The sequence below is a fragment of the Desmodus rotundus genome, chromosome 7 (assembly GCF_022682495.2).
Source record: "Desmodus rotundus isolate HL8 chromosome 7, HLdesRot8A.1, whole genome shotgun sequence".
In the NCBI taxonomy this organism is placed as follows: Eukaryota; Metazoa; Chordata; class Mammalia; order Chiroptera; family Phyllostomidae; genus Desmodus; species Desmodus rotundus.
The window spans coordinates 10,581,420-10,598,805 of NC_071393.1; the positions used below are offsets into that span (position 1 = coordinate 10,581,420).

The 17,386-nt window shown below is 45.6% G+C and overlaps 1 protein-coding gene across 3 annotated transcripts in view; it reads left to right on the forward strand.

The window, feature by feature from the left end:
• BICDL1 (BICD family like cargo adaptor 1) overlaps positions 1 to 17,386 on the forward strand; it is a 73,582-nt gene that overhangs the window by 43,761 nt on the left and 12,435 nt on the right. For all 3 annotated transcript variants that reach the window (XM_053927925.2, XM_053927927.2, XM_053927926.2), the window contains exons 3-5: positions 4,030 to 4,146; positions 6,933 to 7,079; positions 16,696 to 16,875. In XM_053927925.2, coding sequence (XP_053783900.1) covers positions 4,030 to 4,146; positions 6,933 to 7,079; positions 16,696 to 16,875 — 444 coding nt within the window. The remainder of the gene's footprint in view (positions 1 to 4,029; positions 4,147 to 6,932; positions 7,080 to 16,695; positions 16,876 to 17,386) is intronic.

Consider the following 17,386-nt stretch of genomic DNA (forward strand, 5'->3'; position numbering starts at 1 on the left):
AAGTACCAGACAATTGTTAAAAAGAATAAGGTAGATCTACATATTGACATGGAAAGATGTTAAAACATATGTATTTTTAAAGCCAAAAATTTTGGTAATGTTTTTGATAGATATCAGTAGAAAATTTCAAGAAGGAATCACAAGAAACATCTCCACTATGGATGATATTTAGAGCGACTCTGATGTGTAGAGATAAGTGAGGACTTTAAATTTTATTTCAACCCTTCAGTTCCATTTTTTTTTACTCTGAACATTTATTATTATTATTATTATTATTATTATTATTATAGAAAAAAATTTAAGAGTTGAAGAACAGCCCTGGATGGTGTGACTGAGTGGACTGAGTGCCAGGCCAGCCTGTGAACCAAAGGGTCGCCAGTCAGGACACGTGCCTGGGTTGCAGGCCAGGTCCCAATTTGGGGCGCTCAAGAGGCAACCACACATTGATGTTTCCTTTTCTCTCTTTAAAAAAAAAAAAAAAAAAAAAAGAGTTAAAGAACAAGAAATACCTAAGCTAAAACTATGTGTGTGTGTATATGTGTGTATAATATATATGTGTATATATATATATATACATATATGTGTGTATACACACATACAATCATACATATATAATTAATTACAGGTGGCATTCTTTGACACAATTTTGCCACTGCTGTTACTGGCTGCTTACTCAGGTGTGGTAGCCAAAAGTCGTCATTTTGGGAAGTAAACCGTAAGTCCCACGCCTGCCATTTTCTACTATCAGAATGAATTGTCCTAATATCACTCCCTATCACCACCACCAAAACCTGGAACTAGGAAAATTTCTATTTCCAAGGGCCGTGACCGCTGCCCCAGACCTAGGTAGGGAAATTTGTATCTCCAGGAGAGAGAGGTATGGCTCCTGGAGATTTTCTGGCTATTGAAAGGTCGCCAGGAGACTATACTGAAAGGTATGGCTGCTTAATATTTCTGAATTTCCTTATATCTTCCAGCCTGGCCCGCCACCCTCACGATGTTGGCCGAGTCACTCCACAGGCTGCTCTGAGTGCAGCCCCGAAGTGGACCGTGTGCATGACAGCACCCTTAACACACACACGGTGCTCTCAGTACCTGGTGTTTTAAGAAAAATGACTGATCCTTGGATGTTTATTATTTCACACAGCTGCCCTAAATTTGTAGCAATGTGATTTTTTTTGTTTGTTTCACTAAACTTCAATGATTTGCCTCAATCCCACAAAGTCCTCAATTAGAAATAAGGAAATGAGCATTCCTTTAGACCTGCCCTTTTTGTGTAACTATGTAAAGGAGAAATATGTCTATAATTTGGGAAAGAGAGATTCAGAGAGCTTTAATGACACATATAACTCATACACACATATATATGGTAGAACAGGAACTCGAACCCTGCACCTCTGACTCCTAACTTTTTCTTTCCATCATACCATCCCTCCTCCCAGGAGCAGAGAGAGTCCCTTCAGAAAGACCACTGTCACACTGGCTCACTCTCCTACTTGAAGAACTTTAAAGAAGCTGTGAAATTCATTATGGAGCTAAAACTAACTTTGTAGGCTTCCTGATACTTTGATCAGAGAGCATTTAGAACATTAGAGTTTTATGCAAACTTAAGAAATTGTTATTTATGTGCAGAAATAGGTAATACTCATTCTGTTAGGTCTAAAGATCCATGCCAGATTCCATCTCTGAAAAAGAAGATAGTAATTTATTTTGAAAGGTGCACTAGTTCCTTGCGAATGGTAGATTTATGCATCTGGTTGACCCATGTCCTCCATCATCATCAAGGCAAATGACTGGCCACCTGGTTGGAGGTGGCCATGGTGTGGTGGGAGGGCACAGAACCCATAGGCAACCACCAGGCCAATGCCACTCCATTTCAACCTCCACCTCCTTGTCTGCAAAACGAGGCCAGCGATTCTTGCTTCTTTGGGCTGTTGGAGATTCAAATGAGAGATACAGATTGAAAGCCTTTGTGAACAATATGTTCCCTGGTGCATCTGAGGAGTAAGACATTACAGGAGACATTATAGCATAGTGGTTAGGAGCTCAGATTCTGGAGTCAGGCTTCCTGGTGAGAAGAGACAAACTGTATTTCTAGGGAGATTGCTTGGAGAGGAGACAGGAGTATGTCTGATACCACCTGTGCTGGATTTGTCGCCTTTGGTGCGTGTCTGTGGCTTGGCCGTCTCATGATTCATATCAAGGTGGTGATGCTCAGAATCAGGCCAGCTGCCTGAATTACCCAGCACTCTGCAAAGCTAAACATATTTGAAACCCTGATAATCGACTGAATTCAGTGCAGGCGGTCACACTGCAGCGTTCATCAGACGGAATTTTCCTCATAGCCCCTAAATTCTATATGAGAAGAAATATCAAGAGTCTTAAATAAAATTGCCTACTGTTTTAAAAAAAGAAAGGAAAAAGAGAGAAAGAAGAAAAGCCTTACTAATTTGAACGCATCAAGTTCGGTTTCAGCAGTGCACAACAGAAATGGGAAAAACGATTTTAAGGTACCAGAAGGCAGTAGTGCAGTCCTAATTCGGGGGCAAGATGGCCCAAAGTTTACCGTTCTGGTGTTAACCATTTACTGAGATGTGGAGCAAGTCTCTTCACTTCCCTGAGCCTGTTCCGAACCCTCAGCCGTAAGTTGAGGGTGATACAGGCTCTACTTTGGTTCTGACACTGGAGGTAAGGCATTTAAAGCATTTAGCGTAGGCCTCAGCACAGAGCAAGCGCTCGGTCAATATTACTGTTGTTTGGGGCAAAGCTGACTGTCGTGTGTCTAAGTGATAAGGAAGTGTAAACGAGATGGGGGCGTCTGAAATTAAATTTAGAATGTGAAGGAAAAAGAGGTGCTTTGACTTTATTTTGTTGTGTTTTGTAATTGTTTTAAAATTAGAACTGTAGGTTAAGATTCTTAAGTGCCTCTCTAGTGGTGGTGAGGGGGGGGAAGCAACAGTTGCCAAATCTATGGGACTAAAAAAGGAAAAGATGGACAATTGGTTGGTTGCATAGCACTTGAAGATAACAAGACCTACTGAACATGTAGTCATTTCTGTGTAAGTGCGAAAGCCTCGTTGAACAGCTAGCCTACCATTTCAACATTGTTACCACACCGCCTTCTCTTGAAGGCCTTCTCTAGCCATTTCGGCACATGGTGATCTCTCCCGAGAACCCATAAAGCTTACTGACCCCATTTGGCCTCAGGAAAGCGCTGAGGCGGTTACTTCCCATGTCCTGTGGCTCTCTCTCCACTGGGCAGTGATGGGGCTGCTCCTCGGTGGGGGCCGGGCTCGGCCCTCGGGAGGACGACTAGAGTCCATGTCTCACCCAGGGAGCACTCTTTTAAAATACCCTCCTGCATATTCAAGAGAAGGTGCTGATACGGCATGATATTTGGTGTTTGCTGTGTTTCAGCGTTAGAGGATAAACAGGTTAGGGCAGGAAATGAGCACCTGAGCCAGCACTCCCCAGAGAAAAGTTGCAAAATAATGACCTTGAGGAAGGAAAGGCAAAAAATGTTAACTGACATGACAGGAATTTTAAATAGTGCCCATGTTGAGTGGAAGTGAGAAATGAAGGCAGAGATGACTTCCCTGGGCCCTGCTGAGGAGGAAATGGGTGTAGAAATTCAGGACTTTCTACAGTCGTAGGTATATGTGTCTTATGCTTTTCTGTAATATAGTGAGACTTTCTCTCAATTTAGTAGATCTTTGCTGAGCTCCTGCAGTGTGCAGAGTAATAGTGATGATGCTAACACTTCAGAGTTTACCGTTTTAGCCCTGTTTCCTCTGATCAGCAGCAAAGGGGTCTTAGACCTATACGGAGTCATTCTCGGTGGAGGTAGGGGCAGGAGTTTGTCTTGTTGGGGCCCTAGAGAACAGTCAGACCCAGGGGAGGAAACTGCATTTCATCTTGTACTCCTCATGGAATAGTTGCAAAGAATGCCTCAGAAATGAAAGGCAAAAATCTGAACAGACTTCTTCGCACAACCTCTGAATCAGCTCTGAAGTTCTCCTCTGCTTACAGGCATCAGAAGTTGAGAGACAACTCTCCATGCAAGTGCACGCCCTCAGAGAAGACTTCAGGGAGAAGAACTCATCAACCAACCAGCACATCATCCGTCTGGAAAGCCTTCAGGCCGAGGTGAGCCTCCCGTGCCTCATTGGGGGCACTGCACGGGGCCTTGTAGATAAGGAGCCCTCTGAACTGGGAAATAAAACCCTGCTCTATCTGAAATCTCTGGAGAGACATACCTGTGAGGAGCCAAATGGGGAACACTTGATCCACGCTCTCTGGGTCATCTGTTGTCTGGAAAAATCAGGTTGCTCAGAGTGACTGCTGAGTGTTTTGAAATCATGAATGCCCTGCTTTTTACTGAATATGTTGATTCCTCCAAAAACATCCTTGCCGATCCTAAATAGAAAGTGGGGAAGGGAATTGTCCCTTTCTGCACTCCATTTGGGTCCAGTTCAGTCCACCTTAATGGGGCCTATTCTCACTTAGAAAATGAGAACAATAGACTATTTACCTTGTAGGGCTGTGGTGAAGATTTGCTAAGTTAATGCACGGGAAGCACTTGTGTTTGGAAGATTGTGATGTCATTGAAAGTGTACGAGAGGCCAGTCAGGGCCCATGGTCCAGAGTGGGCCTGTGGGAAGAACAAAGCAGCACTTTGGAGAGGGTACTGTGAGAGTCCAGGTGTGGGAGGTGAGGAGATGGGGAGGGTCATACTGTCAGCCCAAACAAGGGCTCTTTCCTGGGGAGACTTCTCCCTAATCTCCTGAGGACCCCTTAGCCAAGTGCCTGAAAGAGCAGTCCTTCGGCTGAGTTAGACTTTGAGGGCCAGACTGCACACCCCACTGTGGTTAAGCAATCAGCCAACATGGTCATGCCCAGAGAGGCAGGCTGCTCCCCTGCTTCATAGATGACCTGAAGATGTTTTTCCTAAAGTCTGTCAATATCTTCTCTTTCCTCCTGCCTCTCGTTCCCTTCCGTCCCCCCTTCCCCTGGAATTCCTGCTGGGACCGAGCAGCAGGTTCTTGAAGTAAGTAGTTTGTTCCGCCGGGTTTGGCATGCCTGTCTGACCATTTGTGTGCATGACTTGCCATTCAGCCGCCGCTGCCAGGGTCTGACTCCTCCCAGGTGCCTGTCTTCTGTGTCTCCCCACATGCCCCATCCACTGTTTCTAGGCCCTTGTAACACAGGCTCAATCCCAGGAATGTTTGTTGCCAGATTCGGTCACAAGTTTCAGGGTGTGTGTGGTGGGGGGAGAGAGTTGGCCACCTAATGCCGATGGCTTGCTTCCACTAACACTGCTACTTTTAAAAGCCAAGTGATGAAATTGTTCATTTCAAATAAGATACTTCAGGGGGCCAAGGGGCTGTATTTCAGAACCATATTACCTCATTGCTTCACCGAGTGGATCTTGGGAAACAAAGATGATCCATGGGAAGGAAAATGTAAAGGTCAGAGGGTGTTTAAATGAAAATCAGCTGGAGTAAGAATTCCCTTCACGTGGGTAATGTTGCTTCAGTGTAGGGAATAGTGGGCCCATTCACAAAAGGGGCCTGTTCCTTTTGGTCCCTCACCCAGGTGCATACTTGAGAGACAGTATTTCTTTGTTTGGCCAGATACCTGATCTCTCTGGACAAAAGCCACATACTTCATTTCCCCAGGACGGCATCCTATCTGATTGATTGGTGGCCATGGAAGATCTGTGCCCTATGAACAGAATTCTGGTGCAGAGTGAGAGCAGCCAAAAAGCAGAGGGGAGGTGGGTTTCGGAAGACCTGGGATAAGTAGACATTCATTTCAAAATCTCCCCAGGAAGAGGTCTGAGGTTTGTCCCCCTTAGTGAATTATTACCCACACTAGACTAGAGAGCATGGAGAATATCTTAACCACGTCAGGAGAATATTTACAAGTAAGACACTGGCTGAGAAATCAGTCCATCAGGGAACTGATAAGTAGGAGGAGCCAAGGGGACCTGCAGGTCTCCCAAAGCCCTCAAAGGCCACTTGGGAAGGCTTCCCGGGGCCCTGAGCAGGGCATCGCTCTGGGGGTGAAGCACCACTGGCCGTGGGGAGTGCTGGGGCAGCCTCTCACCCTGCAAACCTTGAGGCCAGAGAAAACTTGGCATCTCTTTCCTCCTTCCTGTTTTCCAACTGAAACTGAAGAGACCAGACAGGCCTTCCTAAAAGATTTATCTCTCTCTGGAGACTGGCTAGATATTCAGTGTACAAACATACCAGCCTGTTTAATAAAAAGAGAGAAATTGCTTCTGTTCACAAATTACTTGCTCAAGCAAAAAGTGCCTCAAGTAAAATCAGTTAATCACTTGTGTCTTTGGCTACTTCCTTCCCAGGACACAGGCTAAAGCAGGCACCGCTTTGTTTTCTGTACCCTGCTAGCTCCCCTGGTAACTCAGGTCTGAACTGCGAACTCAGAGGCACACCTGCTAGCAGTGGGGAAAGACAGCCATAGAATAGGAAAGCACAGTGGCTCCAGGGGCTAGCTTGGGCCTTGTGCTCATGACTTGAGAAGGAAGAATGGTGCGGCGGGTTAGGTTCCATTCCCTCCTAAATTGTGGGGTTTGAAGTCAAGGCTTGGGCAGGCCAGGTGGGGCTCTCCTCTGTCTTATCTGTGGAAATTCCAGAACACTAACCTTCCCTTCCTCTGCCTGGCATCCCACATTCCAGCTTCCCCAAAGCTCCACTCCCACCCCTTCCCAGACAGGTTTCTAAAAGGGAGGAGTTTCCTCTTCATCTTAGGAGTTCACAGCTGTTGTCTCAGAGATAGGAGCACTGCACCCCTAGGCAGAGCACTTGGAGAGACACAGGCGTTCATGTTTGGAAGCTAACCCCTCCCTTCTTCCTACTCATCAGCCTGGTGTAACTCCACACCACCCCCCTGGCTCTCCACCCTTTCAGATCAAGATGCTGTCAGATCGGAAACGGGAGCTGGAGCATCGCCTCAGCGCCACCTTAGAGGAAAATGACCTGCTCCAGGGGACCGTGGAGGAGCTACAGGACCGGGTGCTGATCCTGGAGAGGCAGGGCCATGACAAAGACCTACAGGTACCCGGGCAGAGAAGCTGTTCTGTAGGACTAGAGCCAGATAAAAGAGCGCTTAGCTGCCTAGCTAGTGCCACCTCCAGGGTCAGGAGTGGGCGAAGTCTCCCTGCAGGCAGGGTAGTAGTTCTCAACACACTCACTGAGTTAGCTGGTCTGGCTCTGCCCAGAAGAAATGCATCGCTACCCACAGGTCATTCTTCCATTTTGTTCTGAGCCACTAGCTCCTCAAGCAGTTTCACAGAGTTCTTTCTGGGCTATTAACATGGCTGGAACACCAAGAGTGTCATTCTGCCTCCTGGGGGTTGTGAAATCTGCTAGAGATTTCTGAGGGGCCTGTGACTTCCTCTGCTTGGCTCGCAATGCTCTCTGCTGCTGCTTCCCCAGGCCGATGGATTTAGTTGGCATAAACCAAGACGCTGCCCACTGAACGATCGCAGTAAGACTTTATTCACTGCTTCTGCCAATTGCTAGAAAAGGCACAGGCTGACCCCTTTGTGAGCTTAGTTAGCCTCTTTTTTTCCCCTCACTAAAAGAAATTGCTTCATGGCCATATTTGTCCTTATTTGGGAACTGCCACCAGGCCTCAGCGGAATCCCCAAGCTCACACTTAACAAGAAATAACTCTCTAAACAAGATAATCACTCTCAGTCTCCCCAGAAACAGAGTGTAGCATCAGCTACCAAGAAAGCTTTGGAGGGCTATCCTAGGAGTACCCAGGACCCATGGCATTGCTCAGAGTGCATCGCTTCCCCTTGGGCATCCTCGGGGCATGCCAGGGAATGGGACGGATTTCATAGCAGCGTCATTTGTGTGGAGGTGGTCAGCCCATTATGCTTGAGCACCAGGTGGGCTGCTGCCCTGGGCTCAGTGGTCAGCTGTTGAGGGAAGCCTTAGGATGTGATACAAGGAAGCATTTTAAGTGAAGATCACTTTTTACTGATACCATCAGATCAGCTACCATCTGAGAGATTAACCTCTTTCAGGGCAAATTAGCAATTTTTCTCCTTTTTTTTTAGATTTTATTTATTTTTAGAGAGAAGGGAAGGAAGGGAGAAAGAGAGGGAGAAAAACATCAATGTGTGGGAGCTACATTGATTGGTTGCCTCTCACACGCCCCCACCTAGGGACTTGGCCTGCAACCAGACATGTGCCCTGACTAGGAATTGAACTGGTGACCTTTTGGTTTGCAGGCCAGCACTCAATCCACTGAGCCACACCAGCAAGGGCTCTCCGTGTTTTTGTACTTCAGCTCGGAACTTGGCACATAGCAGGGCCTCAGTTAATAGAAAATGGTGCAGGCTAAAGCCTCACAGCAACTTTCAAGATGGGAAGGTATGCTCATATTTTAAGGTTGATGATAATAACAGTGAACGTTTGTATTCTTTACAGGGAACAAAGTATGTTTGCATACATTCTAAAACTGAGGATTAGAAAAAATGAATTCTCTACCCACAGTAGCACAGTGAGCCTTGGTAGAACCCTCCCCTACCTGCTTTGCTGCTCAACGATAACTTCTGGCCCGTCACTGGCCTCTGCAAGGCAGTGTTTCTCCAGCATTTATCACCCCATTAAGCGCTCTCCTGCGGGTTGCCGAGGTATGGAGAGGAGAAGGAAAAGAAGTACAAAAAACAGGAAAAATAGCCCCTGTCTAAAAGAAACTTTCAGTCTAGCATAAATTCACAAGTGAAGTGTCCTTATTTCAAATCAAGAATTGGGGACTTGGGGATGGGGAGCACCAGGACCAGTGTGGACTGTGCAGTACCTGGCTGGCACCGTGGGCTGGATGTTTTCTAGCGTCCCAAGTCGCACCACATTCACATCCTCGCCATCTGTACATCCTCTGTCATCTGACTGGACTTCTTCAAGAATGAGAGCATCACTCACCCCAGGGCCTATATAGCAGGTCAGGCACTTCCCACTTTGAATTGGAAAATCTGCATTTATGGGCTGAATTCTCATCTTTCCCACCTATTTGTAATTCTTGTTCTATGGTTCATATGAAACTCTCCTTCAGCTGCCACTAATTACCAGTGTCCCCCCAGAAAACCCTTTCTGTTGCTGAAACGGCCTGTGTTGATGCAGAAATAAAAATTCCAGCTTACTCAGGTTGAGTGTGGCCTTGGAATGTATATGATCCCATGATTTTAATCCTTTTACTCAGACAAGGAATGAGAGGAGGGCTGAGCAGGCAGGGTAATAAGCCCACCACAACCCAAGTAGCTTTGACCTGGCTCACTGTGTCACTGGGGTTCTGCTGTCAAATTTTTTAATTTGATTTTAAACCACTGACCAAATCCAACTTTGTTTTGTTTTGTTTTTCAAGCTAAGAGTAGGGATAAAAATTATTGATCAAGGGCCCAATGAATTTTAAAAATCAAGTATTTTGCTGAACTCTTAACACCCAGTAAAGACTATTGTCCCTTTAAAGGCCTCTTAACTGCCCTATTTCATACCCAGCTGGGCATCTTACACGTGCGGGCAGGGGCCTCATCCCAGTGAGTGGGTGGATCAGCAGAGAGCACAGGCCCCACTGTGGTGCAACCCAAAAAGCAAGTGACTTGAAGTCCAGACCTTGCTCTGACATGGAGTGTATACTGTTGGCAAATCACTTAATATCACACCATCTCAGTTCCCTCAGTGTAAAATGAGGACAGTGCCCTCACTTCTTCCAACATTAGGAGCATGAATATTGTGAACTTGAACTTGTAATGTACAAACAAAAGTCATTTGTTGTCTTTCTTGTTCATACATGTAAATACAGTTAGTGTCATCTTTGTTATATAAAGGATGATGTTTCTGCCCTGGCTGGTGTGGCTCAGTGGATTGAGAGCTGGCCTGGGAACCAAAGGGTCACTGGTTCAATTACCAGTCGGGGCACAGGCCTGAGTTGCGGGCCAGGTCCCCAGTTGGGGACACTAGAGGCAACCACACATTGATGTCTCTCTCCCTCTCTCCTTCCCTTTCCCTCTCTCTAAAAATGAATAAACATTTTTTTTAAAAAGATGATAATTTTAGAGGGTTCTTGTATTTAATAGACTCTGCTCTGGTTTGATTCAGTTTTTCTACACAAGTCTGTGGATCAGTTATTGACCAGAGAGGGCAGCCCTGTCTTGGTCTTTTGTTCTCTTGCTGTTATAATTAATTAAGCACCTTCGAGTGTGCATGAGTAATTGAACTAATTTTGTCCAGGGTAGAAGAACTTGTACTTGTCTGTGCTGAACTCCTCCTGCTGAGATGTATGAGGAGTTGTCTAGAAAATAATTGTAAAGCACTGTGCCAATTTAGTGTGCCACTTGTAATCATGCCAAATGCTTCCTAGGAATGTCTTTTTTTTTTTTTTAAACCCTAATTTCTTTTTCCTGAGTTTCCTCAAAACTGGGGCTGGAGGAGTTCCCACTGGACCAGTGGGTTTTGCTGATCCACGGGAACCACGCAGAGCAAGCTTGCCAGTTCCTTTTTTATTCTCTGAGCAGCCAGGTTCTAAACTCTCCTTAGTTAAGGCACATGCAGACCACTGGTGCCATTAGCCAACTGTTCTCCAGTACTGACAGCAGAGGTGAGGCTCTCAGGGCACCTAAAGAATGGGCTGAAGGCTCTGCATGGCAGCTTGCTCCACCGTTCTTGAGAAGTAGAGCTCTGAGTTGCTGCCTGCCGACCCTTGGTCCCTACATCTCTGCTGGAGCCACAGGCCCCCCTGGCCAAAGTCTGGGAAAAAATAGTAAAGTGTCTGCTCTATTTTTAATGAACAGAGGTGGTCCCAGAAGAGCTATTTTATGAGAGAATAAATTAGTTAAATTTAAAACCCACGAAGTTCTTTCCCCTGCCCCAGAAATAAAACTGGGGGGTGGGGGTGGGGAGGGGACATAAGGGACAGTCCACAAATACGAGAGTAGAAAGCATCGTTCCTGTGCAGGTGTAATATGTGGACATGTGCACAGTGGTTAGCAAATGGATTGAGATGCTGCAGTCAAGGTCTTGGGTTAGAAGTGCAGTGGTGGAGTGCGCTGTGAGAGTGTGGCGCGTCGCAGTCATGGCGCAGTCAGTCCTTACATTCAGCAGCAGTCACATCAGCAGGTAGCAGTACCCCGTTTGGACTCCACAGGGACAGGGCCGCAGAGAATACAGAGAAAGGTGAAGGAGCAGCAGCGACAGACAGAGAAGGAGCCCTGGTCTGTAAGCAGTGATACCTGCATTGCTGTATCACTCTCCTTCTCTGAGCCCCAGATGCTGAGAAAGGCGCCCCTAGGACGAGAGTATGTATGACGCACACGGTAGAGACTGCTTTTTCCCATGGGTTTGGGAACTCCTGGTATTACTACCCAGATGTTACTCCAAATCCGACCCCTATCTCTTTTCCAAGCAGCCTTAACGGTTTCATTAAAATACGTCATATATATAGTAAAGCATGCAAGTCTTAAATGGACAGCCCGGTGAATTATACTTATGGACAGCTCAGGCATATACACTTATAAAAATAAGTATATTTTTATAAGTGTATATGCCTGAGTAACCACCACCCAGCTCAACATGGAGCCCCTTATCAGCCTCCCACAAGCCTCCCTCCCAGGCAGTACCCTGCCACTTCCTCAAAAATAAACCTCTATTTCAACTTTCATCTCTTATATCTCAGTAAAGTTTGGGCACTTTTTATAAATGGAATCATACATATATTGTTTTGTGCCTGGCTTTTGCTCAACATTATGTCGATGAAATTCATTTTGTAGCGTGTAGTAGCAGTGTGTTCTTGGTTTACTGCAGTATTGTATTCCAGCATGGGAATATGTCCGTTCTATTCTTACTGGCATTTGGATTGCTTCCCATTTGTGGCCCTTAGGAATAATGCTGCCGTTTGTCCTTTGTTCATGTATGGGGTCATCTGTGTTGTGTCTGCACCTTAAGAGTGGAACTGCTGGACCACAGGGTGGGTGTGTATTCCACTCATTAGAAACTGCCCATTTTCCAGGGTGACTGGACATCTTCCACCCCCACGCGCAGTGAGAGTTCCAGTTGTTCCACATCCTCATTAACACTTGATACTATTATTTTGTTATTTGTTTATTTATTTTAGCCGTTGTTGGTGAGAGCCTACTGGTATGTTACCTGTATGTGTGCCTGTTTAATTTTTTATTATGGAGAATTTCAGGCAAACTCAGAAATAGAGCAATGTAATAATGCCCCCGTGTACCCCACTGCCCGGCTCTACGGACCGTCGATCCCTAACCAGTCCTCGTTACATCCACTTGCTCCTCTCTTGTATTGTTTTAAAGTAAATGCAAGAATTTTTATAATTTCGTCTGTTAACAAATACCTCTAAATGAGAAGACTTTAAAAATGAAACCACAGGCCTATTATACCTAAACAATTAGCAGTATTTTCTTAATATCATCAAACATCTAGTCAATGTTCAAATTTTCAGTTGTCTTACAAATGTCATGATTACCTTTCACATTTTTATTTGAATCCAAATACAAATTAAAGTAGGTCTACAGCCTGGCAGGTAGTTACAGGGTCAAGACGGCGGCATAGGTAAATACGGCTCGCCTCCTTGCACAACCACACCAAAATTACAACTGAAATATAGAACCACCACCACTCAGAACCGTCAGAAATCGAGTTGCATGGAAGTCTGACAAATAAGGAATTAAAGAAACCACATCCATCCAGACTGGTAGGAGAGGTAAAGATGCAAAATGAGCTGGTCCCACATCCACATGCAGTGGATGAAAATTCGGGAGGGATATCTCAGGAGTAAGGAGTCTCAGCCCCACACCAGGCCCCCCAGCCCAGGGTTTCAGTGCCAGGAATAAGTTCCCATAATTTCTTGCTGCAAAAACCAGTAAGGACTGAGTCAGTAGAAGAAACTTCTAATGTCCCAAGCAGTTTCCCTTAATGAACCCACACACAGACTTACTCAGATTCACTCTCTCTGAGTTCTAGCACCGAGTAGGAGCTGGAAAGGCATCAATGGCATAGGAGGAGGAACTGAAGTGTGGCATCAAGGCAAAAGCTGGGGGACAGCTTTCTCCCAGACCGAAAGATAGGCAGAGGCCATTGTTCCTTTCTGAGCCCTCCCCCCACAGAGTCACAGAGCTGGCAGGCTGGTACCATATCTGAGACTCCATCAACAAGGCTAACACTATTTGCCCCACCCTGGAGATCCCCTGAGACTCCATCCCACCCAAGTTACGGGTCCACCCAAATTGTTAACTGTGACTTTTCCATATGAATGACAGGTCTTGGCTCATGCTTCACAACTTCCTAGATTCTATCAAACAAGCAACAGCTGGCCTCAGTGAGCCTCCAGCCTCCATACCTCTTGCTAAGTGGTCCCGGGCACAGCACTAGCAGCAGCCAGCTTAGATTCACAGATTGGCTTCACCTGGGACTCTGTAAGCACAGCACAAGTGCAGCCATCTCAGAATGCATTATAGCTCAGGCACAATGGCCCTGGGCAGAACACAGGTGGGGACTGACCTTGGCCTGCACCTTCTGGGAAACCCCAGAGCCTGTGTACCCAGTAGACAGCTACAGACCATGCTGGAGCACCACCCCCCTGCCTCTGCACAGCTGATCCTCCACGGAGGGCGGAGGTTAGTGGTCAGTGGTCATAGCCAGTCCTTGCCGCCAACTGGCTTGGGTAAATCCCTCCTATTGACCTGCCAACAACAATCAAGTCTCAACTACAAGAGGTGGGTGTACTCAGCCCACTCTGGTACCCCTAGAGTACCCAGAGTCCCAAACAAGATGGAGGCAAAGAGGCCCACACCAAGACACATCATAATTAAAATGCCAAAAGTTAAAGAGAGAATCTTAAAAGCAGCAAAAGAAGTTAGTTACCTACAGGGGCGTCCCCATAAGACTATCAGCTGGTTTCTCAAAAAAAAAACTTTGGACTTCTTGACAAGATGGAGGCACAAGTAGACACACTTTGCCTTCCTGCACAACCAAAAGTAGGACAACAACAAATTTAAAGACAAAAAATTACCAGAACTGCCAGAAAATCAAACTGTACGGCAGCCCAACAACCAAGGAGTTAAAGTAGAAACATTCATCCAGACCAGTAGGATGAGCAGAGACAGTCTGAATGGAGAAGACTCACCGAAAGGCAGCAGCTGGAGGACTGGGGCAGGCGGAGCGGCAGCCGGTGGAGCGGGTGGTCCCACATTCGGAATGGGGATAAACCCGGAGGAACAACTGAGGAGCGAACCAGACTACGTATCCCAGGGTTCCAGCACAGGGAAATAAAGCCTCAAAACCTCTGATTGAAAAAACCTGTGCGGGTTGAGGCGGCAGGAGAAACTCCCAACCTCACAGGAGAGTTCCTGGGAGAGACAAGTGATGAAGAGAGAGCCAACCTATCAGATGCACAGTTCAAAACACTGGTAATCAGGATACTCACAGCAGTGGTTGAGTATGGTCACAAAATAGAGGAAAAAGTGAAGGCTATGAAAAGTGAAATAAAGGAAAATGTACAGGGAACCAACAGTGACAAGAAGGAAACCAGTACTCAACAGTTTGGAGCAGAAGGAAGAAATAAACATTCAGCCAGAACAGAATGAAGAAACGAGAATTTGAAAAAATGAGGAGAGGCTTAGGAACCTCCAGGACATCTTTAAATGTTCCAACATCTGAATCATAGGGGTGCCAGAAGGGGAAGAACAAGAAATTGAAAACTTATTTGAAAACATAATGAAGGAGAACTTCCCTAATCTGGCAAAGGAAATAGACTTCCAGGAAGTCCAGGAAGCTCAGAGTCCCAAAAAAGTTGAATGAACCCTAGGAAGCACACACCAAGGCACATCATAATTACATTACCCAAGATTAAAGATAAGGAGAGAATCTTAAAAGCAGCAAGAGAAAAGGAGACAGTTTCCTGCAAAGGAGTTCCCATAAGACTATCAGCTGATTTCTCCAAAGAGACCTTACAGGCAAGAAGGGACTGGCAAGAGGTATTCCAAGTCATGAAAGGCAAGGACCTACATCCAAGATTACTCTACCTAGCAAAGCTATCATTTAGAATGGAAGGGCAGATAAAGCGCTTCCCAGATAAGGTCAAGTTAAAGGAGTTCATCATCACCAAACCCTTATTATATGAAATGTTAAAGGGATTTATCTAAGAAAAAGAAGATGATCAAAAACTATGAACAGTAAAATGACAACAAACTCACAACTATCAACAACCGAACCTAAAAAAACAAAAACCAAAAGAATCTAAGCAAACAACTAGAACAGGAACAGATTCACAGAAATGGAGATCACATGGAGGGTTATCAGTGGGGAGGTGGAAGGGGGAGAATGAGGGAAAAGGTACAGGGAATAAGAAGCATAAATGGTCGGTACAAAGTAGACGGGGAGGTTAAGAATAAGAAGCCAAAGAACTTATATGTATGACCCATGGACATGAACTAAGGCGGGGCGGGGATGCAGGTGGGAGGGCAGGTGCAAGGCGGAGGGAACTAAAGGGGGGGAGATGGGAAGCTAATAGCATAATCAGTAAATATATTTAAAAGAAAAAAAAACTTTGCAGTCTAGAAGGGATTGGCAAGAAATACTCAAAGTTATGAAAAGCAGGGACCTACAGCCAAGATTGCTCTACCCAGCAAAGATATCGTTGAGAAGGGAAGGTTGGATAAAATTCTTCCCAGACAAGAAAAAACTAAAGGAGTTCATCATCACCGAACCATTATTATATGAAATGTTAAAGGGACATTTAAGAAAGAAAACAAGATCAAAACTGTGAACAATAAAATGGTAATAAATACATACCAATCTACATTTGAATCTAAAGAACAAACGCAAACAAGTACAGACAGAATCATGGGTATGGAGAGCATTTTGAGGTTTGCCAGGTGGGAGGGCGTGTCAGGGAGTGGGTGAAGAGGGAGGGGATTAAGAAGTATAAATAGGTAGTTCCAGAATAGTGATTGGAATGTAAAGTACAGTATAGGAAACAGAATAGCCAGAGAACTTAAACTCCTTACTCAAGGACACAAACAATGATGTGGGAATGGCCTGAGGGAGAAGGTGCTGGGTGGAGGGGGACAAAGGGGGAAAGTTTGGGACAACTGTAATAACATGATCAATAAAAAATAATTTTAAAAAATTGGTAGTTACAAACCAGTCATGGGGAAGTAAGTAAAACATAAAAATATAGTCAATAATATTGTAATAACTATGTGTGGTGCCATTTGGGGTACTGGAAATAGTGAGTGGAATGCTATATAAGGTAGAAGATTGTTTAACCAGTAGGCAGTACACCCGAAACTCATACATTCATTCCTAGGCAACAAAAAATAAATAAAATAGCATAAAAAAATAAAAATAAAGTAGGCCTACGCATTGCAGTTGGTTGGTGTCTCTTAAATCTCTCATCTGTAGGTTCCCCTTTTATCTTTTCTTTTTTCCTGGAAATGGATCTGTTGCAGAAACGGAGCCGTTTGTCCTGTGGGATTTCCTGAATCTGAGTTCTGTCTGCCTCGCGTACTCCAGCATGTTCCTCCCTCTGCATTTTTCTGTAAATTGGTGGTTGGTTCTAGAAACACGATCAGGTTCTGGGTCAGCATTCCTTGTTTGTTTTGGTTGTGACAAGCCTTACTACCATTTGCTGTCTCCTTGAAAGCTGCATCAAAGCCAACTGGAGCTCCAGGAGGTGCGCCTCTCCTACCGACAGCTGCAGGTGAAGGTGGAAGAGCTCACCGAGGAGAGGAGTCTGCAGAGCTCTGCCGCCACCAGCACGTCCCTCCTGTCCGAGATCGAGCAGAGCATGGAGGCCGAGGAGCTGGAGCAGGAGAGAGAGCAGGTGCTGACATCTCTGTCACTCTGGCATGTGAGGCTGCCTCGGGATGGGGACAGGCCCGACAGCCCGCCTGGTGCCCAGTGCCTAGTGCTTCAGCTTTAGCCTGTGCACACCCCTAGGCCTGCAGGCTAGAGCCGTCATGAAGCAGGCCCTGAGCGAAGCATGTCCCTGGCTCATTCTCACCCCAGTGCCTCTTAGGAAATGCTTGTTAACTAATCATTAGCCTCATATCTCTGACACTTGCAAGGTTCTAGATCATTCGTCATCCATCCACTTGGCTTTTTTCATACTACTCATAACCACTCATTCCGCTACTCATTCACTGACTCCCACCAAAGTAGATAACTATATAAAGAAGTGCTTTGTTTGGCAAAATGGTAGGGGACTGGAGAGCAGGGAAAATAAGAATTGGGAGTCTGCACAGGTGTCCCAGGCCCATATGACTATCAGTATTTCTTGGAACAGGTGATTTTTTTAAAAAAAGACAACTTTCTCCTAAAACAGTGTCTTAGAC